The sequence below is a fragment of the Xenopus tropicalis genome, chromosome 8 (genome assembly GCF_000004195.4).
Source record: "Xenopus tropicalis strain Nigerian chromosome 8, UCB_Xtro_10.0, whole genome shotgun sequence".
NCBI lineage: Eukaryota > Metazoa > Chordata > Amphibia > Anura > Pipidae > Xenopus > Xenopus tropicalis.
The window spans coordinates 63,276,611-63,291,853 of NC_030684.2; the positions used below are offsets into that span (position 1 = coordinate 63,276,611).

Here is a 15,243-nt window from a genome sequence, read left to right on the forward strand (position 1 = left end):
GCTGTAAACTCTGTTTTATATAATATGATGGTTCAAAATGATACACTACTGTCTATTGCATTGCCTGGATCCTAAGAGGAACTTGAGTGCAATAATTTAACATCTCCATGCACACTGTAGTTATTCAGTTATATATTTATGCATTTTATGTCTTTAGAAACTGAGAAAATTAGGCTAATTTGAGGTAGCACTGAAATGTGAAAAAGAGGAGTCCTACAGCTGAGATAGATAATAAACTTGGTTATACCATCCCACTATGCCTCAAGCATAATAAACAAGGACAAGTTCATTGAGCTTTTTAAAATGAACTGGAAAGAGGAATGAGACCAAGTCCCAGTAAGCATATGACAATAAGCCTATCTTTAGCACAATCTACAATAAACCAACTTTTTTGTTTACAACAATGGTAATTGTAAACCTGGCTTTGAAATCTGTACCTTCCTCATCGATGTGATTCCTTGACGCTCAGCAGCTGAAGTTGTGTACCTGTAAAAGAAAATAGATTGTATATTAAAGAATAGAAAGTGATCGAGTTTTCCAGTATTAGTAACAGGTAGTTAGAAGCCACAAAATATGCACATCTATACTACTAATATAACAAGCAAGAGACCAGGATTTATTACTGGCCAGTCTAATGACATTGATGGGCTATCAAAACTGTAGCAATTTATTAAAAGAAAATATAACATATGGCTTCTGCTGGGGAAGTGGAGACAATGTGGGTCATTTTTGTCCTTAGGTGCATTGAGCAAGTGCAATTTTGAGGGCAATCACCATGTTTTTTCCTATAATGCAGCATTTCTGCCCTAAATTCCAGTGTCATTGTGTTCAATAGGGGGTGTTGCACCTGATGCAATTGTGTTGCATTTGATGCATCTGCATCTTATTTGCCAAAATTAACACAAGTGTGCTCATTTCATTGCTAATTGCATGGAAGTCCACCTGGCTTCATTTTCAGTGTTTAGGGGGAGTAACATCAGTGCTGATTCTTAAGGTGCTAATTCACTGCGCTAATTGATGCTGGGCGCATAGGGAGCCCCGGAGTTAAGGCCTTGTCAGGAGGTTCCCCGGTGTCAATGCGTGCAGCAGGGCTTAATGCAAAATAAATGGCAGGAATTCAAATTTAAGACAAATTGTTTTGTGTACATTGTTTCTGATGTAAAAGAAAAACCTTACTGTCACTAAATATTTTTCAACCCTTTCCTTAAATCAGAGAAGCCAAATTATAAGGAGAGCTGTATGTCATAACATTTCTGAACTGTAGGTTGGACAACCCAGCTCTAAATATAGCTGCAAAATGTGATATGTTCAAAGCTTGCTGAAGCGCCACAAACCCTGTTTATTGCTGAAAGGTCACACATACCTGATACCCATGCATCACTGACTATTGGCGTATAAACCTTTGTCCCAAGCCTACATGCTATCAGCAGGTTTTGGTTGGCTTCATTTCATTTTCACTCCTGCACCATGATTTCTTTACAATCTTATTATGAAAAGACTAAATCAGCCATTCCCAGTGAACAAATCTCTGTGAGGGCTATGGTGCAAAGAATACATTATTTCTGAATCTATTTCTTGTTAAAATGTGAGGAGTCAAAATATATTACTTCTCATTGATTTCTCATTGACTTTAGTGGAAAACACCAGAAGTAGCAAAAGGCCTATAGTTACCAGAAGTTCCACCTTGCGGTGGGAAAATACTTATTTTTAGGTGCACTAGGGTTGAAGGGGAAAAAAAGCCTTGTGCATTGAATGATATTTTATTATCCAGATTTCATCAGCAGTCCATATAAAGTTTTCTTTTCCCAGACCATTTTCCATACCTGTTCTCTCCCCTTTTCTTACAGTTTTTATGGCAGTATATTGGATAATTTGCTTGGTACCAGTTTATATTTCAGCAACAGGCGAAGGGTTTTTTAAATGAAGCAGTTGGTAATCCTAAGGACTTCTCAACATGTTATATTTTTATTAAAAGCATCGCAATTTTGCAAGACAGAAAACAAACACTGGTAATTATTCCCCTTCACTTGTAATATTAGCATTTTTGAGCTTCATATGTCAGGCTACAATGGCTATTTTCTATTTTCAGAACTCACAAAGCTCAACTGATATTAAATTGTTGTTTTTTTTCGCATCCGTGAGTTACACAATCAGCGGCACCTAATCACATTTCTGACAGACTTTATTATCTTCAAATGATGCACCAGCCTAGAATTTTAAACATCTTGCTGAGAAAAAGTGTCTATATTCTTGCCAAGACCTGCATTATCATCTTTAACAAAAGCAAAACTCTCAGTCTTTTCCCGCTAATGAATCTGCCGTTAAACGTGATTTTTAATCATAAAGTATGGTTTTGATTTAGATTCCTTTTTACTGTAATCGCTTTGCCAAAGTAAATCAGTTTGTCAAGGTTTTTGGTTTTAGAAGAAGAGAGATTTTTTTAATGCTTGAAATTTGAGCAATAGCATTTATGCAACATTAAAGGTCTAGCAACTTCAAGAAAAGGAAAATGACACATATTATTATTTACTGTATACTAAACCATATTTAAGTCAGAAAAGATCATTTTCACAAAGCCAGACACAAATGACATTTTTTGTGTCATTTTGCCTTTTCATTTTATACATTTTAAATGTATAAAAAGAATAGACCACAGAGACAACGCTTCTGGGTGCATGCAAGGTAGGAGGCTAGTGCCTGTGTTTTTCTGTTGGCAAAAAAATCAGCCCTATGTAGCACTAGCCTAAAGTTTCTTTATGTGCTTGAACCCAGAGCCATTGGATTAACCTAAGTGCAGACACATGGAGTGGATGCAGATTTGTGCCAAAATCCGCTCCATGTACTTGCAATACCTGCAGTGATGCAATGGCTCCGGGTGCAGGCATATAAAGAAGTTTTTAGGAGCACTGGGATGAATTCTTCTCTGTGTTTTCTCAGCAGGCAGAGTCGGCCCGTGTGCATAAAAAAGTTGCACCGTAGGGAAATCTGAATGAAGTGCTTTATCTCTAAAAAAAAAACTGAGGTTGTATGAATTTAACCCGGCATATGCTAACCAAAATTTCAATGATTTGATATGATTATTGTTAAGTATTTATAAAGAGCTACATACTGTATCTGTTAGAATGAATGATGAAAGTGCTGGTTTAAAGCAATAAAAATTAAAAGTAAGCTGTTTAGATTACTGTCTCTGGTTTCAAATGTCATGTATCAAAAAACACACTATTCAGCTAAGATAAGTAAATTTCCAGTTTTCCTCATAAATTGCCTGTGTTTAAAGGTCCCTTTAGGCTAATGTCACACAGGGCTGTTTCTCAGCCTGCATATAAGCACAGGCCAAGGAACAGCACCTCTTCTCATATCTGCTATTTTCTGTGTCCTCAGCCAGAGCCACAGAGTGAATTTTGTCACTAAAACACATAAGTATGCATTTTGGTTTCGAAATTGTATATCTGTATAAAAGCAGGCCAAGAAACAGCCCAGTGTGGGAACCTATGACAAAACTGAACAAAAAATATTATAGTAATGATACAAATATGTATTATTTCTTCTCTGCATATCCTTTTTTCTGTATATTTTTTAAATGGTCCAAATTAGTCAAGAGTAATAAACATGGCCGTGGTGATGTTGTGAATATGCACACTCACAGCCAAAACGACCAAGGCCAAAGGATTGGATCAGCCCACCTTTTGTGGGCATATCGTGGAAAGATGCACTTATTTGGGGACCTCACCAAATGAGTGGATATTTTAATGTATGGTCAGCTTTAGCCTTATGTTTAATGTTTATGTGTAATGAAAAGTTCAATTAATCTTAATGATTGACAGACAGATGGACAAACAGGCAGGCTGGTAGACAGACAGATGGACAGATATGATACAATTAATTGCATCTGGCTAATTTTTTAACACTATCAATTAATCATCCCTTATCCGGAAATGTGATATTCATAATTATTTCCTAATTTACTGTTATAATAAAAAAACAGTACCTTGTACTTGATGGTAACTAAGTTGTATGAATCAATACTAGTGGCAAAAACAAATATTCTCTTGGGTTTATTTAATGTTTAAATGGTTTTAGTAACCTTGCTAGCATTATAGTACTAGCCTATTTACTGGTATATATGTGAGTTATGCATTAAGGAGACCAGTGTTACTTCAAAACTTGTTGTTGAAGATGTGTAATACAGATGGGCCAACAAGTGCCTTAATACAGCATTAGTGTAAACAGTGGTGGGTGTATGTGCTTAAATGCCAGGGACCATTTTTGATGTAGCTGATAGTGAAACTCTATTTTTATTACACATTGAGGAGGAGGAGGAGGAGGAACAGGGCATGGGTGGATTTTTAGAAAAACATCTGTGATTCATCTGTTTCCATGCACATAAGCAGCATTTAATTTGTTTGTATGAGGTATGACCATTTTCACCTTTGTATAGTACTTGTTCAGAGAATCCAACAATTCTATTACGCAGTGCATTAATATATAATAGACAACAGACGCATCTGACATAGTTTTTAAATGGTTAGATGCACTTTATATTTGTTTCTCATGACACTATCATACAGATTAGTAATGAATATTAAAAATTAAATGTCCTTACTTTGAACAAATATGTTTTGTATACAACTCTGCCTTGGTTACATTTCAATTCATTTTTTTTAAAATGTCTGTTTAAATAAATAATTTGTTTAAACTCTCAGCATTTCCATCTACATTGCTGCCACTGCTAAATTATAAATTAGGCCTAGCAATTACCTTCCCCCAAAACACTGAGCTAATATTAGTTTTTAAAATGTTTAATACACATAAATCTGTTATTTTAGTTTTTACTACTGCAGACAGGAAATTGACACCAAATTACTGAAAATAAATAAGTAAACACTTATAGAAACAAGTGGAAAGGGTGGTTTAGGCCCCCTCCTTCATTAGGGCCAAACAACCTGGTGTAAACTTAACATAAATGAATTTTACTCATCATTTCAGGCACTTCTGGGTTTTAGCCTTTTTGGTGTCATTTACATTACAGCCTGCGAGTGCAGTGTGCTAAGTGCAGTTTCAGATTCAATCCCCATAATGCAGTGTTTTTCATATAATTTCAGTGTAAAGGCAGTCACGAGGGCGAAATTTGAAGCAATTTTGTCCAGCGCATCAAAATTATCACTACTGTGTTTGTATTTTAAAAGAATTGGACAGAATTATGTTGGAAACGTTCTAAGCCTGGTTTGCATCATTACCAGCATTTGCCATCAAAATGATAGGTGATTGATTCAGGCCCCTGGTGGCAGGCCCGGATTTGTGGAAATTTTGCACCCATACAGAGCAATGGGGACCTCTCGCCACTGCTCCATATGTGAGCTTGCGGCTGCGCGCGGGTGGGGGGTGTTCGCGCATGCGTGTTCGGCGGGGCGATCAACGAGGACGGCCTAGGGGCACCCGGAAGACAAATCCACTGCTACCTGTTGGAACCCCGGAGCTACCGCTATTTTCAGAAGTGGCAGTAGCTCCAGAGTGCTCCTGAGTCAATAGTTGCACAGGGCTCAGTTCGGAACAATATCGAGGACTGACCGACCACCACCTGGTGCTACTATACAAGTGCATTTTGACACAAGTAGCTTTAATGAATGGGTGAGTGTAACTTAGTGAGGTCTAGGTAGATTCTGGGGCATAGCCTAAATTGCACCAAGTTTTAGACTGCCTCAGGGCACAACACCCCTGGACAACACAAGTATTCTACAGTCAAAAGCGCAATGGAACATTTTGTGCGTATTGACCCTTCAATACCAGGATATATGTGTCTGTAACAGTTCACATGAATTCAGTGCATACATAGGGATGCAGAACTATACTTTGAATACTATACCTATATGTGAGAACCTTTATACAGGTATTGCATCATAACTGCTAATTTTAGGAAAGCTTTGCAAGTCAGTAGTTTGGAGTTACAGCATGGTTACCTATTTTGGATTCCCCTGAATATGTACTTTTCAAAAATATATAGTTTTAGGGGGTAACATTTTTTTGGCTTTACCCCACATAAAATGCATGAAATGTCTTGAGGTTTTAGTAGCTGAAGTGACCTCCAGGACAATTTGTATGCTCAGAAACTCCTTATCTGATTTGACAGGCAGAGAAATAGTGTATTCATATGGCTGTGGGCAATGATGACACAACGTTATGCGTGGTCATGTTTAGTAACATCACAGAGCGCATTGGTTTGAATAGAATGCATTTCTCTGCCTGTCAGATCAGATAAAGGGTGTATGCGATTTATTAAAACTTGGCTGTGTGGGGATTTTATGAAGTTAAAAAACTGTATATGTAAAAGACTGTCTTCACTTCTTTGCTTGTAATACTGTATGTGCCTACATTCCTGATACAATGCCCCTGGTATCTAATAGCACAAAGTTCTAATGCAAGCGCATAACCAGCTTTTTATGCCTGAGTCCTTATTTTCTTCAAAGCTGATGTGTAAAAAGCTGACCTTTAGAGTATGCTCTCCCCCACAGACCAGTCAGTCAGATATAAAGCATCTAAAGATCTTGTGGCTACACTGTTACAGAAAAATGGTTTCCACATTATTCTATGCTATTAATAAACATTCAGACTTTTTTTGGTAATTGTGAGCTATTTTTAACTGCTCATGAATAGAGTGAATAAGCCCCGTAACACGTGTATAGTTATTTTGCTGAAACCTCTTTAAAAGCCTTGACAAGAAATAAGATTACATTCATGTACGTAAGGGCATCTCAATATTCATCACAAAGTGAAATATGAAATGAACCAAAACTTACCTCTCCGAGTCTCCACCAAGTGTGTCACCCGTTCTCTGTCAAAAAGAAAACAGATTTCATTAGGCAGCCGAATGAAGAAAAAAAGAACCAAAAAAAAACCCAGTAAATAAGAAGTGACAGTTAACAGTGTTTGCATGAGACGGGAAGTAAGTTCTCTGCCTTCAGCTGAAACCAGAAATACAGAAACATATTTTACCTTCTATGGTGCAAGGAAGGGTAGAAGTAAAAAAACAAAAATAATCATATCATATCATGATATACTTGAAGTAATTGCATATACAGCTTTAGACATTTTTTGATATTGTGCATCATTCTTTCAGGCTGGTTTAAAGGTGTTACAAACAATGACAATGACCTTTTTTAGCCTGTACAAAGCACACTGTCACAATTAAACCATACACTGTGGTTCTGTGGTCAGCAGGAGCCCACATGTATCTATGGATTGTTATCAATATTTTCCAACCTGTAGAAGGTGAGGTCCTTGCAGATACAACAATGTATTCATTCATTCATGTATTCATTCATCCATTTATGTATTCAAGGTCTACAAAGTTGTGGTTAGGGATTAAGTTAGGTTAATGTAATGTAGTTTTTAGAGAAAGTTTTCACTTGGGCCCCGCAGCAGTCACTCTTCCTTCTGCCCATGTGGCCACATCCTTGCTTTTGTAGTATCATCCAGTGTTTCCAAAAATCTGCTTACTTGTACATTTAATAGATGTGAACACACAAAAAGTACTAAAAGAGCAAGAATAAAGAAGCCCCCCTGCACACTCCCAAATACAGAAATGTCGGGGTAGTTATCAAAAGAAGGTTAAAGCCACACAGCCTACTCTAATCACATTAAGAGGCTATGGTGTATCCATATATGTTTGCCACCTCATTTTCATTGTCTAATTCACACAGTTTCATTGCATGGTGTAAAATTCCAGCTACAGAACATTATGATGGAACAAGCACACTTAAATAATAAATACTCAATACAATAACCAGAAACTTTATGTCGCTAGACTTTTCTCCTTGCACTAAAACATCACAGTAAAAAGTGCAGATTAAACAATCTGTGTCTATTTTATTAGATACTGAAAGTTTGCTTTAAATGGGTGGTTCACCTTGCAACTGAGTTTTAATTTTTTATTGTTTTTGAATTATTTAGCTTTTTGTTCAGTAGTTCTCCAGCTGCTGTCTGGTTGCTAGGGTACAGTTTACCCTAGCGACTATGCAGTGGTTTGAATGAGAGACTGGATAATGAATAGGAAAGGGCCTAAATAGAAAAAGGAGTAATAAAAAGTAACAATAACAAAACTGTAGCTTCAAAGAGCAATCGTTTTTGGGCTGATTGGGTCAGTGATCCCCATTTACATGTGGAAAGAGGAAGAAGGAAAAGACAAACAATTCAAAAACTATAAACAATGAAGAACAATTAAAAAGTTGCTAAGAATAAAACATTCTATAACATACTAAATATTAACTTAAATGTGAACAACCTATTTAATAATACAGTAGCTCACAACAGCTCCAATGATGATCTATATGGGGAACGTGTTACAGGTGCTGTTTTTCTTCTTCCTTTTGTTACATAGTAACCAGTACTGTACCCTTGGCTCTTGTGGGAGACGGGGGGGGGATCTCAATATATGGTGTAGATTGTTTCTGAATGAGAATATTTAGAATAGTACTTTTTATATGTGTCTGTAGATGGACAACAAAAAGATTTGTCTGTTTGTCCATTGTGCTGTTAGAGGTTTCTTCTACGTGTTGGCTACATCCACATATATGATTTATATGAGGCTACATCCTCATATAAATCAGTGTTAATGTGGGAAATTTATAGCTGGGATTTGTTATTTATTGCATTTTAAGGCTGTTCTTTATTTCTGTAAAATTTCAAACACCATATTAAATATTAATTGATCAAGTTCTAGTTTTATGTACGAGAGCACACAGGCCTTTCATTTCTTTCCTTAGGCAGTAGGTCTTCATGAAATGCAGCTTAAAGGGGATAATGTTTTGCTGTGGGGCTCTTATACTTGTTACCTCTACTTTGTGCATTTTAGAGATAGGCATCTAAATATTTATAGTAGTTTTGTGGATCTGGTTCTTTAAACAAGCAACTGAAAGCTTTAGCGTGGCCAAATGTGTCATTTGAGAGTATTTGTAAAAAATGAAAACAAGCATCAGTTATTTATAAGCGCAGTCGGTCAATCAGTTTATTTAAGGTAATGGTATATGAAGGTTTATTCAAGGCTTGGAAATCAAACTTTCTTACATTGAGTAAAGCAGGCTAAAAAAAAAGCAGGTTTGTACATATAGAGATACTCATATATCTGCCCCATGAAAGGCAAGGCTTTCAAATCAGCATGGATAATAATGAATATTAGAAATCTTTAAAAAAAAAACTATAGTGTATTAAATCAGCTTTTCTTACATAACTACAGATACTCCTTTGCAGGAAGGATATATAGAAAACAAAGGGTTAGCTGAAAAGCATATCTGTATTTGTGAGACAAACAGGAAATATGGCATGGGATTATTGAAAGGCTGTCTGCAGGGTTTCTTCATGCCTTCAACTTTACTGCACTGTAGTGTATTGCAGGTTAGAATAGGGTCAGCTAAGGTTATTGATTTGCTTTAAATTCAGTTAAGGTCATTGCTGCTGCATATGCTATATTCTATTTCTTTAGTTTTAATACACATACATTTCAGACGTCATGGCTTTCCCCTGCTATTGACAGTCAGCATGACAGCTAATCATATCTATATCCTCTCTTGAAACCTGAGAAGCTTAAGCAGATTGGTTGGCATTGCTAGTCTGCTTGTACTAGAAAAAGTAGAGGAGTTCCATATAATTAAGAAACAACAACCACCTAAAACAAACACCTAAACTAAACATTTATTTGGCTTAATTATCTGTGTCTACTTACTATACTGAGCCATTATGTAAAACCCTTTTAGAATATTACATAATTACTGCATTAGCCCGGTTGATTTGCATTTTTAAAAGAGTCCTTGGCTTTATTCACATTATCATACCCCTCACGTGTTTGCTATAGTGGAGTCATGGAAATCTTTTTTAAACAGGGAGGCTGATAAAGCTGCTGAGCCTCTGATAAATGCCATTGGGGCACATCCAAATGAAAAGCACAGTTATGGTGCAGAAAGGTGAAGCAAATCTCAATATAATATTCTTACATATTGTATGTAAGCAATAAACAAAATAAAAAGATAATTATAATGTCAGAGATATTCTGTTCAATGTACTTGTTGTTATAAGCTGTGGTAAACCATGTACGGTGGTTATTTCCTGTTGTGTCCTGCCAGAAATGATTTCAGCATATGTACCATGTTACTTCTAGATATATATAACAACGACTTTTACAAAAGCCCTTTAGGGTAAATGTAATACAAGTTGTAAATGGAAAAAGATTAGATAAATAAGAACAACGATTTACATTTAGCAATGTAATTTTCTTCATTAGACAGATATTGCATGAGTATAACTGAGCAGAGCGTATAGCGGAAGAAGATTTATTACATATACTGCATGCTGATGCAATCTGTACATTTTGCAGTCCTTCTTCCACAGGTGGATGGGATTGCCTAATACATTCTATTTTTGCAAAACCTATATTAAATTCATGCAATAGGAAATTGTGTATGCTCAAAGCAATAATTTCCCACATTGTAAATATTTTTGTATTAACAACTTTTACTACATCCTCCCCCTTTATTTATAAAGTTAATTGACATTCCGCAGTGTTGTGTTTCTTTACATACGTAAAGATGCAAAGGAAGTACTATAAGCTTATAACTTATAATACAGAAATGCAATAAAAATGTAATAACATTTAAATTTGTTCTTGTGACCATGGACAGGTTGCTTCAGATACTGTATATATATGGCCATCTATACAATGTATATACACATGCACTAACTGCACATGCACTTATTTATAGCTAGTAATATATCTGTTTGGAAATTAGCAGAACTATTTTTGCAGTAACAAGTTCCTTTTCTTTTCGCCTTTTGTGCAAAAGAGGAAGCAACTCTTGTGTCCTACTGTGAAACTACCATAAAGCACAGCATTTCTTTGAGAGATTATAACTAGTTACTGTCTCACTAAGCCAAATATACAGATAACTTTAAATGGTAACCCTTTTTTGCCACTATTTTTTTTAATGGTTTTCTGAAGTTTTTTTTTTTTTTATCCTGCAAACTAACAGTCCTGTACTTTACAGTGCTAAGGCTGGGTTCTGTAGGAATGGTAATGCCTGTGGGTTTGACCAAATGCTCAATTGAAATAGATAGATAGATGCAGATGCAGTGGCTTCATGCAGGCACATGGAAAGGCTGTTTGGAGCATAGGGGCTGATTTTCGGCCTGCGTTTATCCACAGACCGAGATTCAGCCTCATGTGGCTTAGGCCTAAAGCTGGCCTTTGTGGTGTCCAGTCAGTCTGGTCACTTGAGGGGCCATTAGAAAGAGTTTCTAGAAAAACATTTAAAACACGGAAAAATGTATATATATTTTTAAATATTAGCTTACCAGAAAGGTAAAACATAGTAACTTGTTCGACTTGTGTTCGACGTGTTTTCGCAGACCATAGATCAGTTGAGGCAACATTAGTTGAGACAGGGAGCACTTTACCCATTTTTTTGTACTATAAGCTGAGATCTCAAATTATAATGCATACAGAATGTCCAGACAGGCCTTTATTAAATAGATTTATGTTCATTTTACATCATTTTCTCTGAATAAGTTATAAGTATTTCTTAATCTACCTTCAGGACTCATGTATTGCTGTCAAGTTTTTCTGTGGTTAAATAAAACATGGCAACATGACTGGGAGTGTTTTCAAGAACTCCTGTAAAGAATCAAGCTGCTCATCAAATAAGGACAACTGGAAGTATGGATTTTTTTTGCAAAAAACAAAAACATAAAAACCACGGGCTAAAATGTAGCTATTTAAACCATATAATGCAGAATGTGTCATATTGTGTAAAAATGCAGTGCCCTGACACTGTCTCCATCCAGTAAAACATGAATAATTATAGTACACTGATTGATGGAAGGGTTCGAATACATTAAAAAATGAATATTACATGGGGAAGGCATGAGAAACACAAAAACTAACCACTGGACAATTCTCCTAACTACTTTTAAAAATCTCTGCAAAGCAAAAGAACCATATTGGTTTGGGAGAGAAGGGCTTAAACAAGCCCAAGAGCCTTCTCAAATGCAAGACAAGCACCGAGAGCCTTCATAAAATAGATGGTACTCACATGCTACACAGATTTTCAGATGTTTAAAAGTATGATTGGCAAAAATTTGGGGTAAATATGAAAATTTGTATCGTGGTTGTACGAAAATATTGTGGTGCGATCCCAAAGTTACGAATTTTTTTTATCCGAACGATCGTAAACGGCATGAAACCCTTTCTGACTTTAAAACTTCAATGCGTGATTTTGGAAGCCTCCCATAGGACTCAATAGCACTGTGCAGCTCTAACCTGGCCAAATGATAGCCACAATACCAAAGCTTGAATGAATCTGAAAATTTCCTTACTGTTGCGCAAAGTACGATTTTTTTTGTGCAATAACGAACGGATCACAAAAAAGTCGAACTTTTTTAACAATATTATCGTGAACAGTTCTAAACTTCAGAAAAAAATACACATTTTTTGTAATCGTACCCATTCAGACTTTGATAAATCTGCCCCATAGTCTGTCTTAAGATCAAAAATGAACATTTTTGACCTTCCCTTATGACATTATAGGTGGAGATATGCGAATGACTCTTTAAGATCCCTGTAACCAGCTATGCATCCACAACTGGTTTAATAGCACAGATACAGCTTTATCTCTGACATCCATTTTCAATTGCTGAACTTTAGTATTTGTAATGAAACCATGCCACTTGATGTCAGCTGATTTAATGTAACATCTTATAGCCTGAAAACATATCTTCAAAGGGCTGTAGGTCGGGATTCATTAAATGTAAATGTCTATATAAGTGGCATTTTGTATTACAAAAAGTGCCAAGTTTCTTTTTATTAACATTGAGAGTGCTGAAAAGGGAAGGGTTCCAGATGTCAATGTTAACGTAACATTCATGGGGATATCCCTCAGCAGAACATATTGCTCTGAAGAACTGGTTATGGGATTTATGGGAGTTGCTTTTCTGTTTGGGTTAATATTGCCATGAAACAGTGTAAGATCTAACACTGATATAAGTATAAGAGGTCAAATGACAGCATTGAGTGTCATCTATGTAATCTAATAATGTAAGCCAATTCATATAATGGAAGGTAGAGGGAGCAAGTACAAAAAGGCAACAAACCTAATGCATGAATGGCCTTTATTTAAAATGCTAATTTAATTTAGTATATTAAAGCTGGCCATACACGCACCGATACTATCGTACGAAATCTCGTTTCGTACGATATTCGGTGCGTGTATGGCATGTCGGCGAGTCGACCGATATCGCAGGAAGCTGCTGATATCGGATGACTCGCCGATCGGCCAGGTTAGAAAATTTTGATCGGGCGCCATAGAAGGCGCCTGACCAAAATCTGCCGTCAGGGCTGAATCGGCAGAAGGAGGTAGAAATCCTATTGTTTCTACCTCCTTATCTGCTGTTTCAGCCCTGACTGTGTGTGGCGGATCTGACGATGTTTCATGCGACCGATCGCCACGTGTGTGGCCAGCTAATTTCATTATCACACTATCGGGAGAGTGAGAAGTGAAAAATCCTGATTAAATATAGACATAGCTTGGTTTAAAGATTGTTACCATTAGAGAAAATTAAGAAATAGACAATCTGTCAGTAGCTTGGATGTATAATAAATAAACTATTGGATGAGTTAAATTATTTCTCACTGAACAAGAACTTTGGATTTTTATGACCCTATCTGTATTTTTAAGAAACACTTGGTGATGACATACTTTAAAGAGACAGGATAGTCTCTTGGTTTGTAATGGAGCTGAAAGGTCACCATTAAATTAACTTTGATTATGCTTAAGATGGAGCTGTTCAGTTGTTCTGCAATATTTGTATTTTATGGTTTTGGGATTTTAAATAAGTAAACTGATTTTTATTACTCTGTACAGCCCACAGAATAGCATACCTTTCTCCCTGCATCTGGATTTATTCCGTATCTCTATTACAGCCAGTACAACTACATATCTTTCCCTGACTTCCTTGTATAGCGTGAAGCACTGCCCCTTTTGCTTTCCAAGCACGCCTTCTCTTTCTGACTATGATGACCTCAAAGAGGTGCCAACTGAGTATGCCTAATTGATTTTAATATTTTAATTGGAGAAGAAGCAACGAGCATGGCCAGTAGGCACCTCTTTGATGTCTTCATAGTCGGGGAGAGAAGAAGTGCTCAGAAAGCAAAAAGGGCAGAGCTTCACACTAGACAAGGAAGTCAGTAAAAGAAATACAGTTCAGCTACTTGTAATAGAGAAACAAAATAAATCTGCATGCAGCGAAAAATGTGTGTTATATTTAAGGCTGCTTAGAGTTATTTTAGGAGATTTTAAAATAAAAGGCTTACTTATCCTTTAAGGTGTATGTTTAGCCTCTTTCTGGCCTGAAAATATCATCTGGTTGTTTGGGTCAGTTAGCCTAACAATAAAAAAACAGATTGACTCTGACATTCAGTTTCATCATGACTTCCAAACAGCTGCATACTGTAATGCTAGTATGTTTAAATACTCTCAACCAGATAGCAGTCTGCCTCACAGCTGTGCAACAAAAAATATAGAAAAAGAAAGTCAAACTACAAATAGTTTTCAGTAACACTGCCTGTATGACACCAATTGGGTATGTAATAAAAGACACTAGGTGCAATAACCTACAGCAACCAATAGGCAGATGACATTTACGGGTCACATATTTAACAGCAAACATCTTATTGGTTGCTATGGGTTACTACACCTAAGCAAACTTTATTATTTATTTTATACATATTATGGTAAAAGTTAATTTAAAGTGAACTGCCATGTTAAGTTGGTAGGGGGATCAAGGACAGATCACAGTAGGAGAGATAGATGCCGAGGGATGTTCATTGGTTTCTAGCTCCCTTCTGATAAGAAACCATGATTGTGTATTTGCTGGCAAGTATCTAAACCCTAGGAGGATCTAACGGCTCACCTTGGGGAATATTTTAAAAGGCTTTCACCTCTTCTAATGCATTGTTTTGAGCTCATTACTGTTGCAAATAGCAATCAAATCTATAAACTAAGCTTGTTCCTTCTTACATTCTGGGTCTCATTTTACCGTTCATGGACTGTGATCTAGCCATGTTGCTAAGCTAGAAGCTGTTAATTAGTTTGTCCTAATTTACTGCTTTCTGTGTTCCTGTATTTCTGCCCTTACATATATACTGCCACACTTATAGTTGTTGTAAGGGCAAATACACTACAGTTCTCACTGAAAGGGCATTTG

General features: G+C 36.4%; 1 protein-coding gene across 1 annotated transcript in view; it reads right to left on the reverse strand.

Moving 5' to 3' along the window:
• LOC100488567 (connector enhancer of kinase suppressor of ras 2) overlaps positions 1-15,243 on the reverse strand; it is a 276,323-nt gene that overhangs the window by 25,799 nt on the left and 235,281 nt on the right. Inside the window, exons 14-15 of the mRNA XM_031891318.1 lie at positions 6,795-6,829; positions 438-486 (exon numbers count right to left, since the gene is read on the reverse strand). Of these exons, the coding sequence (XP_031747178.1) occupies positions 438-486; positions 6,795-6,829 (84 nt within the window). The remainder of the gene's footprint in view (positions 1-437; positions 487-6,794; positions 6,830-15,243) is intronic.